Source organism: Ciconia boyciana, chromosome 1, assembly GCF_034638445.1.
Source record: "Ciconia boyciana chromosome 1, ASM3463844v1, whole genome shotgun sequence".
Taxonomy (NCBI): Eukaryota; Metazoa; Chordata; class Aves; order Ciconiiformes; family Ciconiidae; genus Ciconia; species Ciconia boyciana.
The window spans coordinates 90,335,520-90,354,137 of record NC_132934.1 but is presented as its reverse complement, the minus strand read 5'-3'; the positions used below and the strand labels follow the sequence as shown (position 1 = coordinate 90,354,137).

The following is an 18,618-nucleotide window of genomic DNA, read 5'->3' as shown; positions in this document are numbered from 1 at the left end:
TTTTCAAGTGCCAGCTATGCAGGGGCTGGACATTGCTCCTGCCCTTGCTTTCCCTGCTTTCTGCTGCAGCAAGTGAGTCGGACCAGTGCTTAGGTGAGGACGTATTCCTACACCTATATTTGAACCCCATAAGGCAGCAAAATATAGAGTATGCCAGAGGCACAGCAGCTTGGCTCGTTGCCTCCTGCTCATTACAGTATCAAGCATTTATATATCCCCTTACAGTATTTTCTGATTCCATAATGCTAGTGGGATTTGAATGCAGATAATGTTTCTAATCTTGACAATCCTCTTGGCTTGGGACCCTGGGACAGAGGCGGCTGTAATGTAAGAACACAGCCCCTCCTCCACCCCTTCCTCCTCCTCCCTTTAAATTCATATCACTTGAAGTCTTGGCCAGCCAGAGCCCTTGTCTTTGTGTCAGTCTCTATAGCAAGTAATTTAGCTTCAACAGCTGCATGGGGAGATGGAGAGGAGAAACTGCCCTGGAAGAACTGGACCTAACTGGTCATGCAGTCCCTGAGGTACAGCAGGAGCTTTGGGCAGGCAGAGCTGACTTAGACCATGAGCAAAGACCACAGTCGCTGGTAAGCTCATAGCCCATGCACAGTTTGCAGCCTTCCTCTCATGTGCTTGAAGCCTTTGCAATGCACACTTTCTAGCCACAGGATCACAAACTGGGTCCTGTGCAACCTTGGGAAAAGGAGGTGCGAGTTTGGGAGCACTCCTCCTTTTTCCCACTTCCCTCAGATAATAGCCATACTTGGATTTGAGTAAGCATGAGGGAGTGCATGGCTCTCTGGGATGTGTGAGAGGTGCCAGCCCAAAGTGAAGCTTGAGTACCACCAAGTAAGCAAGCACCACCTCATCTTGGATGGTGTCAACAGTTACAGGCAATCTGAATAATGGGATGGAAAGAAACAGCTCCCTGCCAGAACAGCTCAGCTTCACACCTATCATACCAATCTGAACTTAGATGTGATGCTGGGAAGCTTTCAGGAGATTTAAGAAATCCCACAGGGTCATTCTGAAATCCTAGGTTACAGAGCAGCAGAAGTGTCACCCGTATAAAGGTGACAGGCTGCCCGGCCACGATCTTATTCCAGCTGCAAACAGTGATTGTGCTGAACCTTGCATTTGGTGTCAGTTTTGCTGCTAAATGGCAGACAAAATCCAGTAGGGAGGGTTACAAATGGGGATGGGAGGGATGGATGTCTCACCATGGTCAGTTTTTCATTGTGGAGTGACACTATGGCTTTGTGGCCTTTTGGCCACAAAGAAGAAGTGGATTTTCTTCCCACTTTTCTAGCACCTGCCTGGAGCTCCCACAGACAGTAAGGCTCATCTTCCCCAGCCGCTCAGGCTAGGAAGCAGGGCACTGGGGACATTTGGGTCTCTGTGAGAGCCGTCATGAGTAAACTTCTTTTAAGCATGGTGAGTTTTCTGTTTCCTTAGCTGACAGCGGTGGAAGAACAAAACTCAAGCAATGCAAGGAGGAGAGCAACAAGAGATTATGAGGGAATGTCCCTCAAGCAACCTACACTTCTCCACTGTTTCTCTCCTACTCTCTTTAAAGCTGCAGTTTATGTTGATGGCCAGAACCTGGCTGATGTAATGAAGATGATTTTGTATCCCAAAATGTTAGGTTTTTAGTTTCAGAAACAGCAGGAGGAGATGGCAAAAGTCTATAGTATTTGCCCAAAAGCTTTGAATCCTTATGCAGGACTCATGCCTTCACGCTACGGTTGGCTTCTCTGTTGTTTGAGCTGGTGGGCAGTTTGTTGGAGAGCAGGGGGGGATATCTCTCCTTCCTAATGCTGTGCTGTCTCCTCTAGCATCCCCCTGCATACCACACCAGCAATGTTTTGGGTTCTTGCATAATTCGGGCTGGTGAATTACAGGTCCTGAAGCATTGTGGTGATCAAAGGGAAGGGGCAGACGCCTGCTGAGCAGCTGCCACTAGAGGAGCGACTCTTCTGGCAGCGGGACTGGGGGACAGCGTGTTGGTCCCACCTTCCTGCCCTTTTCCACCACCTGAGCTGCCCAGAGAGCCTGTTTATTGCTGAACCTGCCCTCCCAGGGGGTTGCTGCTCCTTGGACTAAAAGGCAAGTCCCCAAATATGGAACACCCAAAGGTCACTCCCGCGGAGGTGGCTTTCGCAGGTAATGCTCCAAGAATGCCGCCTTGGGGCTTTAATTGCCGCACAGCCGCTCAGCCCGGTCAGACATACGATGTGCTCTTTGGCTGCCTCCCTATAGGTTTCACATAGTTAGTATTTTTATCCGCACCAGGCATCCCTAATTTTAGCGAGCTGTAAGCCAAAGTGCAGCCTTCTCAGCCGTGGGCTCAGCAGGGCCGATGCCCGTGCCACCAAGCACCCACGGGTGCAGGGGCCACCTGCCGCTGCTCACGGCCAGTCCTCGCTGGCACTGCATCACAGATGTTTTGCTGACTCAGCTGGGCGGCTTGCACGACAAGGACAGCCCGGGGCATGCATGTGTGCGTGCATGCGTGCATGTGCTGACCCAGGTTGTGGGGTCTGGGATGGTGCCACCCCACTAAACTCCCCTTTGACAAAACGGAGACCGGAGGTGCAATCTGGGTCCTTGACAAAAGTGAGGCCATCGCTGCTTTGTTGTCTTTCTGGCCTTAGAGAGGCTGCTTTGAAACTGAAGGCTGGATGCTGCCATGAAGCCCATGCAGGGCACAAGCTGGCTCCTTTCAGTAGGTGCCGGAGGAGGGAAGCATGCTTGATATTCAGCCCGTTAATCTCCGCAGACCATTGCCCATGTCATTCCTACGCCTCCAGCTCCCAGGAACAAGCCAGATTTCTCGAGTTTCTGACCGAGTGGGTGTGAGCCAGCGCCTCTGAAACCCCGGAGAGCCCGGGATGCTGCAGGCAGGAGCTGGGAGCTCCCTCCCTGCATCTGCAGGAAGGATCAGTGAGGGGGGGCCCTAGGGGAATGGAGGGGTCCTTGAGACAAGAAAGGCCTTTTACCCAAGGAGTGAGCAGAGAGAAATAAGAACTGAGGAAAGCTTTAGAAGCATGCAGCCCCCTTTGCACAGGGTTCAAGGTGTCAGAGGTCTGCTAGCTGACAGCGGGCCGTATCCTGCCAGGGCCGGACAGGGTTCCCAGAAAAAGGACGTATCATGTACAGCAGCTGGCCTTCGCCAAAGCTGTGTGAGAGAGCACGCAGGAATGAGCACCATCAGCACTGCTTAGGAGGGAGCGCTGGCCGTCCCAGGGCACCGGGGAGGGGAGGAGCAAACACCTGCTCTGCGGCCCCCCGGGAATTGAGTTCTTCGCCGTTGCTGCTTGTTCTATTTCCTCGGGCAACATTTTGTCTCATGTATGTAGGTAAATCCCAATGTGCAAAGGAAAACATAAAAGGAGAACTTGGACCTTGCTAAACCACTTATTTCCTAGGCCATGGATTCCTTGCCTGGGTGCCTGTTATTTAGGGACAGAGGCTGCAAAAGGACATCTTTGGTCATCAAACCCCAGACCATGCCATTCAATCTCTGTCACAACCTGGTCAATGTCCATTTAAAAGTCATGGGGCTGTTCTTCCCTTGATGTCTTCCTCCTCTGGTGATTAGGGACTTCCTAGTTTCCAGACTTGGTTTATTCATAGCCCATTTGTCCTCAGGCTTTGTGCTTAAATAGCTCTTCTCCCTCTTGGGTGTTTAAAGAGAATTATCGTATCCCCTTTCCATTCTCCCCACAAATGAAGCTGAGGCATGAAGGAAGGGCAGTCACAGGCTTTGATTAGTTTGGTTTTAGATGAAGGGCACTGGCAGACCAAGCTCTGGAGCAAGGTCACTGTGGGCGAGCACAGCATGGCCCACCATAACCGGTCTGCCTCGCAGAGCAACAGCTGCCCCAGCCCGCAGGCAGGCTCCTGAGAAATGTCAAGGTCTGGGGTGGAGAACATGAAATGATAACTATAAACACCACACGTCCACTGAGTAGGCAAGTGTGAGCTCAAGCTAGTCCTTTTGAGGCCCCCCACTCAGGATGGGGCAAAGGCACCTCATTATACAAGAGTGAGACCCTGCCTCCTGGGAACCAGCCCAGCAGGAAGGCACTGGGAACCCTTGCTGGCACTTTTTGGGAAGCTGACTAGTGTGGCAGGATGGCCGAGACCTAAGAGGATGGGCTTTTCAATGTTCTTCCTCACCTGCATTTCTGAAGGGAAGAGTGACACAGAAGGAGTCTCTGTGCGGCTTAAGGTCTTGCATGGCACCTACAGATGTTGTCTGGAACAGCTGGACAGTGAGAAGAACTCACTTCAGGGCCAAGAAAGCCTGCAATGCCTAAGCAGACTTGGCCTTGCACTGTGTCAGCAAGCGAACCCAAGCTCACAGGGGTCTGCCATGTCTCCAGGTGACATTTGCATAAAAGTTGGGTCTCTGGACGAAACCAGCTTGATTTTCTTTAGATCCTGGGATTACAGCTGGTGTCTGCTCTGAGAACTGCTCTCAGTACACCCCTCTCCAATCATACTTTAGCCGCTGAGAAAGGTGCCTTTCAAAGCGGGATCTTTCAATGCCATACCAAGCTAGATGCTGCTCATGCCTCCACTCCAAACTCACTGCTGGCAACTGACAGAGGGACTTCAAAGAAAGAAACTGGGCAATAACAGGTAAAGCAGCCTTGGAAGTTGTTTCTGCCACTGTTATACAGAAAGACCAAATCACATACTTGTCCCTGGATGTCAATGTGCCCGTCTGCAAAACGAGGAGTTCTCTGTAACTTGTTTTTGTGACTGGCATGTCAGTGAGTAAAATCCTCCTAGGTGCTACTGCTGAAAATCAGTGCTCTGCTGGCTGTTGATGAATTGAGGCCTACTTACATGGTCTCAAAGGGCAAAGTAATCAGTGCACACTTTTTCCTTTTCTTTCTCTTTGTTCCTTATTTTTGCATTAACTCATCTGTAGTGAAAGCTGCTGCTTTAGTAGCCATGGAAACCAAAACACCTTTTATTACAGGTGTGTACAAGGCACTTGCGCTGTAGGCTTCTGCACATACCTATCCAGCCAGCTGTGCCTCGTCTCTTACCCTGAAGACTTGTTCTGTAGGGACCCAGAGACCTGACAGTTTCTGTGACACTCAGTGAACATCCTGTATAACATGTCTACCCAGCCCAGGAAATTGTGTTGAGGCACTGTCTCATGAACATGCCCATTTTCAAAGAAAAAGACTGAAATCTGAGTCTGTGAAACAAACAGAGAAGGGTGCTTAAAGAAAGGGCTTTGATTTATATTTATATTTATATATTTACATTTACATTTACATTTACATTTATATTTATACTCTACCTAGAGATGGGGATAAACTTGTCTCCTGGTTCCTATGAATTTCTGGGATAAACAACACAGACCTAAACTTGTAAACCTTTTTTCTGTGTTGCATCAGAAGCAGAGATGGTCTTTTTGCTATATATTACAGGGCTCTGAACTCTCATGGGAACATCTGCTCTCAAGAGATTTCAAGACCATGGGGGTAGAACTACCCCAAAACCAGCTGATCTTGCACCAGTTTTTCCATCCTGAGCTGGAAGCTGCAGTAGTTTCAACATTTGAAAATAAATCCTTGCTCTCGAGTGAACTGGGAGGTAGTCCTTACACCCAGTTTAACCCTCGCCTTTTACTGGATTCAAAATCTATCTTTCCCTCTCACACCACAGGTAGCTACTGGCTGTGGTTGGGCACTGGGAGGATCGCATGCAATGTATCTCATGGATTTATATTCCCAGGTTCATAGGAGAAATTTTCCCTCGTGTTACAGAATTGGCCAAATATGTTAAGGAGTTTCACTTTGTTCTGCCATTTATTGCTAGAGCCTGGGCTGATCCTAGACCTCATCTGGAAAGGAGAGTACCACATCCCTCTCCTCTTACCTCTAATCAGACTGGTTTGTGCTAGGGCAGTTCTCCATGAATTTTCAGCCAGGGACACTGTTGCACTGAAGGGCCTAAAATATCTGGGCTTGACAAACCTCTTTTTTTTAAGGATATTATACATGCACACAGATGACAAGGGAAGAATGACAGAGGAGCCAGGATGGAGCGAGTTTCAGCAGGGGAGAGGGTAAGGGAGATGATGGTCTGCCATTGCAGGCAGCCTGCTATACCATAGCAGGTTGAGACAATCTCAGTTGCTGGAGAGAGGTTCTCAAGTGCAAAAGGAAAGCTCCTAACCACCCTGCTCATTATTCTTGTTACGTGATTCCTAGAGAGAAGGGCTGGCCCACTGGAAGGTGAAACTATTGCAATATTTAGGAGATTCAGAGATGAGAGGGAGAGGGGAGAAGATCTGAGAAGTGGTAGTATGAGACAGGATGAAATATGGCAGGAGAGCTATGGAGGAGAAGAAAAGCAGAACAGATATTTCTCAGCTTCACTGCTTTGGTCTTGTCCTCTTTTGCCCCTTCTTCATTAAAGCTGAGACCTTTTAGGACAAGTAGCTTTTTTTCTAACTTGTCTGTTAAATACTTATTGTGAAGCCTTGTGTCTGGCTCTTTCATCTGCTTCTTCACTGTGCTCACCTCACAGGGCATGCAGGGCTCTTGTAAACATCACCACAGAGCAGGAATAGCTACTGTTAGCTCTGGGATTGTCTGGTTCAACCTCTGGCATTGCCCTGCATGGAGGCTTTTCCCCCCTCAAGCTGCAGGTACTTTTCAGTAGTCAGTGGTACAGAGTGGAGTCATAGGAGGAAGGCAAGCAAAGGAGAAGAGCCCTTTAACCTGAGCTGTGAAGCAGCCTGTGCTCACGCTATCTCTGCCCTGGGTTGTCTTATTACAATGCTTCCTCAATCCTTTTCCACCCTAGCCAGAAAGCAGTAGGAAGTTGCATCTCCAAACATTGCTTTGACTATTTTCCTGACAGACTAACCCAAGGGCCCCCAGCTTTTCCACCCCGACCTGAAGGGCTGGCACTGTCACCCTTGGAGCTGTTGCCATGCACAAAGGATCATCCAAAGAAGCTGCTGTTGCTCCCAGAGGGGCTTGGTTGTCCCCAGACCCTGTCCTCACCAGGTAGCACCCAGCAGTGTAGGTGGCAGGAGCTGTCAGGACTGCTTCATGATGGTCTTCACCTTCATTCCCTTTCTAAACTGGAAAGGGACCCTGGGCTGCGTGGCAATCTGGTCTCAGTTCCCAGTACGCCTGGGTGTGGGCAGCTGAAGATGCTGTGTGCTGTCCCATGGTAATATCAGCTTAACGATGGCATCGTTACGATGATAGCTGGTGTGCATCCTGAGCTTTTGACAGTGTCAGTCAGTCCTGCATGCTGGGCTTTTGTCCTGGGAAGGAAATTTTTCCTATCAATCATATCACTTTCTTCTCAGTCTGCTGTTTGTAGTTATGTTTGGTTAAGTCCTTAAATATGTGCTTAAATTTACTCATGCGCTGTCAGGTTATCAGCTTGATTTCCTAAGGATATGAGACCCTTGTGATTCTCTTCTCTCTCCCCCCAGGTCTGTCTGTCAGCTGCCTCCCCTATCAATTTTTCTAGCTGTTGGCCCTTTTTGGACAGATTTTCCAGAAGCAGGGATCTTGGGCATAATAAAGCTATTGCAAGCTTCCTGAAGAGCACAGACTTGGAAGTGCCTTGAAAGAAGGAAATGTCACCACATGAGCTCAACCCCTGTTAGACACCAGAGGACCCAGGTGAGAGAGAGCCTCATGGACTCCTCACTCATGGGAGAAGCCCCAGTCGGAGCTTGTTACTGACCACAAGCTACATATTTCAAGGAAATCATGCTTGTGGTCAAAGGACAATTCATTCCTGGGTCAGAGGAGAGTTTGTCTACACTCATCTTGCCCTTGAGGGCTTTGTAGCTGTGGCTTTTTTTCACGTGCTGAAGCCTAAAGCAGGCTCTGGATGTAGTCAAGAAGGAACTGGGACTTCTGTTTGCTTCAGCAACATGCCATGCTGCCTACTGCCTGGGCATATCTGGGAGCTTCTCCTAATGAATTTGCTGGAACCTGGGCACTGGAAAAGAACAGGATGTCTCCTGTTCTTTTCTCGGTGTCTAAGATATTTCTTCAGGTCTTTGGTCTTTGGAATTATAAATTTCTTATAAGGTGCATGTGGGAGAAACAGAAAGGGTAGACTATTTGGGGGTTTTCTGGACTTAACATCCGTTAAGCCCCTTCCCTCCCATGTGCACACACACTCATGTTCATCAGGCAATAGGACATAACCACGCAGCTCAGATCTTTGCTTAGCTCTGTACCTGCCTGTGTTTTGGATGAAGACTCCCTATTATTCCTAATGATGGAGACCAGTGCCATTTTATGGAAGGGTAGCTAAGGTTATGATGTTTTCCAGGCTGTGGAAGCAGCACGTCTTGTTGTGAGTCAGCAGGTAAATTCTTAGTACAGAGAGATGGAAAAACATGAGGTGCTCCAGAAAGGCTTCTTACCACAGGCAGCACCCTGTTCCAGGAACCCCCCAAGCTGGCAGGCAGGCAAAACCGAGGGCTGGAGCCTTTGCCCCTTATATACCTTATTTCAGGCATAAAGGATCTTCAGCACTCAGAACCCTGAACCCTTTACTGAAATTAGATACATAAAGCCTTCCAGAGTGAACTTTTCCCAGGTTTGGCTGGAAGGAGAGGGTCTGTCACTGCTCCTGTGCCTACCCAGCAGCTCACTCCTCTAAGTACTTGCTCAAATTACAGGAGATCTGGGTTCAGCTACTGACTGCCTCCAGGGAGATTGATCCCAGGCAGTTCATCTCCCAGGTGAATCGCTCCACACCTCAGCCACGGAGCCACTGCAGCCATTTGTTTCCCTCTCCCTGGCCCAGTGCACATGTGGTGAAGTCCCACAGCTGGATGAGTTCTGGCAGGGGAGATTGAGAGTGACCCCCACAACACGTTACAGCTTGAGGTGAGGGAGATGCATGCTGTCACAAGAGGCAGCAGATTAAAACCTGCTTTGCCCACTCCTTTCACGAGTGCTCCCATGGTTGAGTTAGTACAGAAACTGGGAGCACTAGCACCTTGCTGGGCTGTGTCCTATGCAGGATACTGTCTCTTGCCTTCTGAGACCTTCTCCCCATTTAATTCCCTCAGGTGACAGAGGCAAAAGAGTGCTCAGTCTGCAGATTGCTCTTATGCTTGGGCTGTCAAATTGCTGCTGCTGCAGTTCCCAGTCCGGAGGGGGACTGTGAAACTTCGAGACATGCACTGAATCAGCATTGCAACTGCTTGGGAAATTCTGAGGTCAAAGCCACAAGTGCCGGTTGCTGCGTGGCACGGTTAGCTGGTAGCTGAGCATTAGTGGACTGGAGCACTACAATTATGTAAAGTCTGCTGTGGATCTAATCCTCAATCTCTTGCCCAAGGTCACATAAGAAGTCCATGGCAGAGAGGCAATTGGACACCAAATCACCGGAGTCCTAAGCTAATGTACTCACTGCTGAATCAAACCCTGCAAAATAAAAGCTTTAAGCCAGATTGTACTGTCGCCATCGCACCCTTGATATGGCTGATTGTTAACATGGGTATAGGTGTCATGGGGATTAAAACTGACAGTACGCAACAGATACCTGCTTCTGTCAGGCTTCTATAAATATGTATCTAGTAACTGCTTGCCATCTATTGAGCACAAAATAGCTATCCTATTAAATAACAATGCAATTATACTACCAACCATAAACATTTTAACTGGAGTTCCAGCGTTACTTTTTCTTTTCTTTGCCAAGTGTTATTTGATCGCTCACCTGGAGCAAGTAACTGTTTCCTGACAGGTAAGTAAAATCTGGTTAGTTTTTGAATCTTTCTTGTTGTCAGGCTTGCTGAAGAGGTCAGTAGACTTTGAATTTGACATTAGACTTTTGCAGGTCCTAGCCCTCAGCAAGAGTATTTTCTAATTCACATTTGCTATACTCCTAGGGGTACAATGCATTTTCTCTCTGGATCTGATAAATAAAGCTTATTTGTTTCTTGTGCAATTCTCACTTTCTTTCCAAATGTGTCTTTTAGCTAAGAGGGAATATTTGTAAGCCCCTCTAGGAAATGAGCACCTAACAATCCAGGCTTGCCACTGTATGATTCTCTAGATTACAGCTACACTACAAGAAAGAATGCTATGAATCTACTTTGTAATTTTTACCATGATTTATTTTGCTGAGGATTAATTAATCATTCTTTCACCAAAGAATTAACAACACTCTTTTTCCAGCACAGAAGTGAATGGTTGCATTAACAAGCAGCTACAGACTGATTCCAAGCAGGCAACCAAGTGTCAGAAAAACAAAAAGGGATTTAATGCTGCATCAACGGGGAGCTTTTGAGATGGGGAGCTAGGATGCCCGTTTGCAGCACAATTTGGTAAGGCTTCTTGGCTGATTGCTCCTAGTGGGACAGAAAATGGGACTGAATCCAGAATACAAGGGAGATACTGGCTTGCACAGAATGAGAAAGGATGTAAAAATGTCAAGCTACAGACTCAGGTCTGTGCTGAGATTTGGGAAAGCTCAGCTGAGCTGAGTTCACGTTGCTGCAGTTTGCAAGGTTACTCGCTATTGCCTGGGTTTCTGATGCGCAATCCAGAAAGACTATTTCCCAACAAAAAACTCAGAAGAGCACAAAAGAGGCTTTTTCCTGGACTTCGCAGAACTCGGGGGCTAACTCAAATCCAAATAAACAAACCCAAACTTTTGGGTGTTCAACCCCCCCCATACAAGACCCTTTGACTGTCCCATCCCATGGCTCCTCTCCACAGCTTCAAATGCTGTGGTACTGACCCTGGCTGGGACATGCAGTGGGACTTACCTCCAGGACCATCTCTGTCATCTGGAACTGCTTCTGGGAGACCTTGTCAGAGCTGACGGGCTCGTGGAAGAGCAGGCAGAGCATGTCGTACTTCTTCAGGGCCTGCTTGTAGTTCTTCTCGTTCAGGTCGATTACTCGGTCTTTCCCATCATAAGTGGGGAAATTCAGACCCTCTTCTGCTTTGCAGCAGAAAAGCAGGTAAAAACCTGCCAGGATCCAGCAAGTCGCCCTCATAGGGGAGCCCTTGGAGTGCAGCAGAGGGCAGGTGAACGTCCCTCTCCTTCTTAATTTGGGAAGAGGGGGAGACCAAAAGCTCCGGGTGAAGTTCGAACCGAGTTTCTCTTTCTGCTGCCTTCCTAGTGATCAGCCCAAACTCTGCAAGGCTGGTGAGGAGCAGCAAACTCTGCTGTCCTGGGCTCACAACAAAGAGACAGACAGGAGAAGCTGTCAGGCCAAGCCCTGGATACCTTACATAGCTGTGTCCAGCTCCCGTGTCATTAGGAACTCCATTTTTAGGAAGCAGTTGTTTCGGGCTAAAAATAAACCCTGCAATGAATAAAAAGGACAGATATGACACCATTGAGGGACTTGCTGGCACTCTGCATCATCTGAGAGAGAGGGAGCGAGCGAGAGGGAGGGAGTGGAAGATGTCGATGCTGGGAATATGCAGGCAGGGTTTGCGAAGGGACAGACTTCACTTGTACAGGGAACCAAGGCACACCCTGTCCTACTAGGGCTTAACAAAAATAGAAGGTATTTACTGACATTTATAATAAGGGTATCTCTCTTTGTAACGCCTTGGGCATCACAGTGATTAGGCTTTGGATAACAGATCTCAGGTTAAACAGTTTCAGAGACCCATCTGCACCACTAGAGGAACAGTCCCGTTTCCTCAGCAGCAAAGGAGGTGAGCGCTCGTGGGACTCCCTCCTCCTCCTCCTGCCTGGGGCACCGGCTGGAGCTGCCGGCTGACATTCAGGCTCTTTTCTGAAGCACCTTCTCTGCTTGCAGGGTACCAGGAGAATTGCTGGCCCTTGGATCTGTAATCCCAAAGCAGAGGGAAGCTTATGTTGCAACTTCCCATGCCCACAGCAGTTACCAAGCCCCATACGTTGCTGGCGAGTGGTTAAAACCTTATCGTACTGAGGGGGATGAAGGGCAGTAGGCACGTGCGCAGGCCAGTATCTTGGGGCAGGAGGCAGGGCTCTCCTCAGGATGATGGACAGATGCCACCATTGCTGCTGGCCTCCCTTCCTGGGACCTGCCCGTTGGCCCAGAGGGGGTTTTTCACACAACCCTGTTGCATTTCCCAGCAAGCGGTCCTGCATATTCCTTGCTTTTCATTTCCAGGGAACGGTGACCGGTTCCCCCTTCCCCGGGAGCTCAGCACTGGCTGCCACTGTGCGGCATCACCTGCACCACGCTGCTGGGGGAGAACAGTTCGGCGGCACAGTCTTTCACCTCGTCCCCTCCTCTGACCGGAGTGCCACCGCTGCCCCGTGACTGGCAGCGACAGGCAGGTGGAGGCAGGCCAGCTGGCCGCATGCCAGCGCTGGGGCTGACGCGGATCCGCTGGAGAAGGCATGCTGAGGGGCTGGCAGAGAAGAGCTTCACAGGGGGCACGGGTCTCCCCTCCACCCCCACCCCCGCCAAAGTGATGTGCAGACAAGTGGCCTTATCAGGCCTCCTCCTTGCATGTTGCTCTGTCACAGCCTTGGTCCATCCACACCGGAAGGAGATGATGTCCCTTCTCGGTGCATGCAACTCTTGCCCCAACCAGCTGTTCCCATTTAATTGTATGGCTGGGATTATTTCAATAATTGGGGTGAAAGGCGAGCATTACTTAGCAATTATAGAATCATAGAATCATGGAATCGTTTAGGTTGGAAAAGACCTTCAAGATCATCAAGTCCAACCATTAACCTAGCACTGCCAAGTCCACCACTAAGCCATGTCCCTAAGCACCACATCTACACACCTTTTAAATACCTCCAGGGATGGTGACTCAACCACTTCCCTGGGCAGATTATACCCATCTTGTGGGTGACTTAGGAGCACACATCCCCTCAGCTTTCACTTCCAACGTGAACAGCCCACAACATACTGACTGAAACTCTGTGGGCAACAGTTTCCAAGTCTCTGATTTCCAAAGCCTTCTCTTAGTTTCTGCTCATGCCTTTTCAGATGTTCAACGTTTGCCTGCAACTTGAAGTCCTAATGACGAAGCCTGAGGAATGTGGGTAGAGGCCAGAGCAAGACAGCCTCAGAAATACACTCCCTGCAGAGGCACCCTTCAGGGGCGGTCATTTCTAGAGGGAGATGTGACAAACCTGGATATGCAGATAGTGAGAGACGCGAGACTTGTTTCACAGTGGGTGGCAATGGCTGGCTAGGCTTTTGCTGAATGTTTAGGCTGTAAAATGCACAACTGAGCTTGTGGGATGACCAGGCATACATGAGGCTGGTTGGTTGCCTTTGAAGGGCCCCATGGATTTGGGGTGCAGGAGCAGGCTTCTGCTGGCATCAGAGTGTGTTTTAAAGCAGGCACACATCAGACAGGGCTGTAAAAATGAAATGTTCACAGCTACTTCAAACTTGGTTTCCCCGGCTCCTGCCCTCCTTTTATTTTTGTAGCTCTTCAGCAATTGCTCTACTTTCATATCGCTCAAGCTATTTTTGAGGCGCTTTCTCTCTAGTCTGAATAACTTTTTAATCAGCCTAAAAATAGACACAATCCAATTTTCATTTTCTCCTCTTTTTGCTATTAAAAAAAAAGGAACAAAAAGGCTTTTTATTCACAAAAAGTGTTGCCTCGTTAGCCCCAGATGCATCTATTTTATCTGCCTGTGGCATAAGTAGCAAAGATCTGTGACAGGCTTCGCCTGTGCTCCAAAGGGAATTCCTCCAGCAGACCGACACTGGATGTCACGGTCACCGGAGAGTCCATCTCTTTGTCTCTCCACTCAAAACCTCATTGGGACTGTTAGTGATAAATCCAGTGGACATTTTGGGGCAGGCTCACTGTCAAGAAAAGGACAGTGTGTAGACCTCATGGATTTGAGGAACCTGAGTTTTGTTGAAGGCCCATTTCTATGGGACACTGACAAAAGGTTTCTCTGTGTGCCAGATCCTCCCCCGTAGGGTAGGAGCAATAGCATTTCCCCATAGGAAGGGAGGATGAGGGGGACAAAGAGCTTTTCTGTGAAATCTTGGATTTTGCATTCATAGGTTCACTATAAATACTTTGTGCTGTCTTTCTGCATAGTCCAAGGTCTTCCTGATCCCATTTAGCTGCCCGTGGTTGCAACACATCTGTTTCTGTGGCCAGTGCCATGCAAGGGAATGATATTGTCAGCACTGTGTCCTGGGACATTTGCCCTTCAGCTCATTCCCTGGCAAAGCTGACATCTGTTAGTCTCTGATATAAGTTGACTGCAAGGCTCAACCTCCTGACTCTGACACCTTCACCATCTTTTAGTCCTGCCTCTAGAAATCAGTATGATGCTCTTCCCTGGCAAACAATCCCACCATCCACCTGAAAGCTCTCGGAAAAATAAGCTAGTAGGGCTCAATGCCTATCCACCTGGGCAGGTGCTCATGTCATTCAAACAACTTTCAGAATGGCACCAAAACTTCAAGCAAAGAAAGAGAGAATTAAAGGAAAAGCTTGCTGTTGGTTTATCCACTATTCTAGGCTCTTTGGGGTATATTCATTGAGCAAAAGCCTGGCTCCAGGGAATTAGGTTGTAAAACCACCCCCGACATGCACTGAAGTAGGATTTTACTTTGTTTCTTTGAATTTTTTGAGGATAGGTAGCTAGCGACAGAAATACAACAGACATGCTCAAAACAGTACAATCTCAGCCATTCACTTCAGGCCTGCAGAAATGCAGGGTGGGGATATAGGATAAATTAAAATCTCCTTCTTGTTGATTTTTTTTTCCTACTTGTATTAGAAATTAGGGATATACACTTGCTGCTCCTCCCTCATGGCCACTGCAGCCACACTCCATGCTGCCATTCTCACCTTCATTGTCCTTTCTAGCTCACGCAGTAAAAGAGGTCCCCAGCCACTGCTGATCCAAATGCTTAGCTGAGCCTTCTTTCCAGGGCTTCAGGATTTAAGGTTCTGCTTTAGCTAATCTCTTTTCAAGCTTCTAAGACCTTGTATGTTTTGCAAGATAGGAGTATTCAGAAAATATGCCTTTTGCCACCAGCTAGCCAAGCAAGGTCACAGCTCATAATTAATTGCAGCGTACTGCTGTCATTAGGGTGGGAGCCTCAGAGATGCACTGAACCTTTCTAAGGAGACTGAGGGGATCACTATCAGGATCACTAGAGGAAAGCTCTGCCATGTGAGAAAACCTAGTTCTCTCTCCCTCCAGCCTGTCACCTTGTCACCTTCAGCCCTGAAAGGTGACAAGTCCTTTGTGGTGCTTTACATTGCCTGTACTCCAATGCAGTCATGTCAGTGATGGCAAGTACAACGCAGAGAAGTTGTATCATTTGCACTCCCTCCCTTTTTTTCCTGTTTTAAACTGCCAGAGATCTTTGCGGCACCTGACAACGCTTTGTATATTTTGACTGAGGTGTTCTGAGACCTGCCGTGTGACAAGAAGATGCTATAAACCCTTCCGTTTTCTGACACACAGACACTATTTTTGATGAGGAAAATAAAACACAGCACAGACAAAAGCACTTATACGAAATTATATAGAAGTTGTAAAGGGAAGGTCAACGAGATGACTCAGGAGTCCTGACTCACTCTCAGCCACACAGACATTCCAAAAAAGTCTTGAGGTTTTTAGACATTGTGTCCCCCAGAGCAAAGTTGCTCTGTGCCACCTTATGGGGATCATTGCACCTCTCTGTCTTTGGGAGCTGGTCTGGCACCTGTGTCTTATACAGGTCAGAAAGTACTTTAGAGGGTCAAAAACAGGACTGTCCCAGAAGGATTGGGATAGTTACCTTCTAATGGGCTTATAAACCCTAAATAGCAAGAAAGCATTTAACTCTGACACCCAAGACATCACTTGGGGCCAAATGGAAATGGGCCTATTGGCATGGATGGAAATGGGTGGGAAGGAGAGCAACAAAGGGAAAGCATAAGGAGAAATGCTGGAAGCAGACAAGGCTGCTGCTTCATGCGGAGATCTGACAAAGGACATCTGAAGGCAACCTGCTGCGGTGGCTGGGGGACCCATCAGGTGGACTGGCAAAGGCTGCATCTTGACTGCAGCAGGACACAGAGGCAGCGACCTGCCTAGCCCTCCTGGCTGGGCTGGCAGCTCCGCCAGCCTGTGGGAGCAGGGTACGACTTATCCACACACAACCCGCCCTGGAAAGGGTGGAGGGGCTCCCCTGGGAGGCTTCCTGCAGGTAGCACTGGGATGGGAGGATTTTCTGCATTATTTCTGTTGCTTATACAGGAGCCAGCAAACAGATGCTACCTCTAATATACCCAGATAGTTTCAAAGAAAGAAGAGCTTAAAATTGGCATTATATGAAGCCTAGCTGGGGCAACAGCTTTGCACCTGGTCATACCTGCATTGTGTTAGACATGTTAGAAGAAGCCTGGATCCTACTAATGAGTGGGCAGAGAGATGGTAAAAAAACCCCTGACATGGAAATGTTCCAGGAAAGACCATTTCATAACCTGCAGGCTCCAATCATATTTGGTAAGTGTGCAGGGCTACACTTAGGTGTCCCATTGCTCCCTGTGCTTTTGCCTACAAAAACTCCTCTCTCCTAGGATGGAGTAACTGGCACCCTGCCTAAAGAAGCCAGACCCAGGTTTATTCACTGAGCCTCTAATGGGAGCCCATGCCCACAGTTTGCAGGACGTTGCATCCGCAGGGCCGGGCACAGGGGAGCTCTGTTTGTGACTGTTTGGGTCCGACAGGCAATGCCTTTTCAGAGCCACAGGAAGACAGCCTTGTTTAGGCAAATAATTAGTGTTTGGAAGAGACTTTTGAGCAAGTCTCTGGCCTTTTGGCTCTGTCTAACCTGAAAATGGGGAGATGTGACTTAGCCATATCCCGGTTAGTAAACTCTTCGCCTTGCCAGTAATCACAATGAGCTAGGGTCCTACAGACATGCCCCAGAGCTGGGCTGATCACACTGCACAAAGCAGCCCGAGCAGAGGGAGACCTGGCCACGCTGCTGCTTGCAGTGGGCTCCTGCCCACCTTCTCTTCTGCAGGACCTGGGAGCAAGGAGGGGTCTGACATGCATTTGGCACTGGGGCTTTCAACCTTTTTTTGATGTACAAACTCCCAAAATCATTCTGATGTCAGTGCAGATCCCTGCATAACAATTCTAAGCTGACTGATGAGAGGTCCTTTTTTTCCCGGATACCTCTAACACACCCTACTTCAGAAAAACTCCAGTGCCACACTCTGAAAAACTCTCCCCTAGGACAAATCCCATGGCATGTCACTGCCACCCTGCCCCTTTCTATGTCACCTTCCTGTGCTGTGATGTTACAGCAGTTGCCCTTGAGACAGGGGCATAATCTCTGCCCGTGGGGGAAAGGCGCGGACGGGTGCTTCAGGAGGAACAGGAGGTGGCTGTAGGTAGAAGATGGAAATTCGAGTTTTCCACTGCCACAGGTTTCCCACGGGGCTTCGGAAAAATCCCTCCATGTCTCAATTCTCCATCTGAGCTGTGCCGGCAGGGTCCGGGAAACATACAACGTTGCAAGATACTTAGACACTACACTGATGGGGGTTAGTGCTTTAGGCAGGCAGGGAGCCTGGGCCAGCTCCAGGCTCATGAAGATTTTGGCATGCTGAAGAACTGGAGAAGGGGACACAACTGCTGCTGGCTGAATTTTCAGGAGAGCTGGTTCAGAGATCTGGCCAGGCATGTTCCCCTGAGAGATGAGAGATGAGCTCTGGGCGATCTCCGTGAAAACCTGGTGATCCAGAGCCAAGCCCTGAGCCAGCGTGAAAGCGTGGCCCAGTGCTGGTCCCCCGAGAGCTGGGGTGTGAATGGGCGCAGGCTGAGCTCTGGCCCAGGCACCCCAGCAATTACTAATAATATAGTAATAATATAATTACTAATAATAAAGTAAAATAAATAAACCACATGGTCTGACGCAGTGCGTTCCCTTCTGGAAACCCTTGGGGCATACACAGTCTGGCCATTTCCATCGGTCCCCTGCCTTTTTCTTGGAGGGGGTGGGATCACTGGATTCCTGCCTAGCTTTGGCCATGATCGGTATGTCCGAGCATATGTCTGTGTCTCTGCCTGCACGCACCCATGCACGCATTAACCACCAGCACTGCTTCCACCCAGCCCTCCAGAGCCGGGGTCTAAAACAAGGATCCTGCACCAGGCAGGGTTGGGGTGGCTATGTCTGGGGTGCCACTTGCACCTCGGGTTTCTCCTAGCCATGACAGCACCGGCGTATTTAATAACATCTTGATGATTGGAGGGGTGTTTAATTTAGCGGCGTGGCGCCGGCTGCTGCTGATGGAGCTGTGCCCAGCAGATTTACACCTGTTGCACTGGAGTGGCAGCTCAGCTCTCCTTCGCTCCCTTCCTCCTCTGCTGCCTCTCAAAACCTTCCCCCCTCTGCCCGCAGCGGCCCCGGACCGTGACGCCTGCTGGGGCGCAGCTGGCAGGGCTGGGAAGCGCTGGGGTGAGCTCACTGTGCCACCAGGAACCTCATTCCTTTCGGATGATGAGCTGGACAAGCTTAGCCCGCTCCTTAATTTTGTAAGGGGACAGAAAGGATTTGCTGCTCTTGAATTTCTGCTCCATTTTGACCTCCCTCTTCTCTAACAGGACTTTGTACAGTCTGAATCTCTCTAAAAAGTCTGT

The 18,618-nt window shown here is 49.0% G+C and overlaps 1 protein-coding gene across 1 annotated transcript in view; it reads right to left on the bottom strand.

Moving 5' to 3' along the window:
- Positions 1-11,026, bottom strand: part of CASQ2 (calsequestrin 2) — a 32,804-nt gene extending 21,778 nt beyond the window's left edge. Inside the window, exon 1 of the mRNA XM_072851140.1 lies at positions 10,793-11,026. Coding sequence (XP_072707241.1) covers positions 10,793-11,026 — 234 coding nt within the window. The remainder of the gene's footprint in view (positions 1-10,792) is intronic.
- Positions 11,027-18,618: the final 7,592 nt, after the last annotated feature.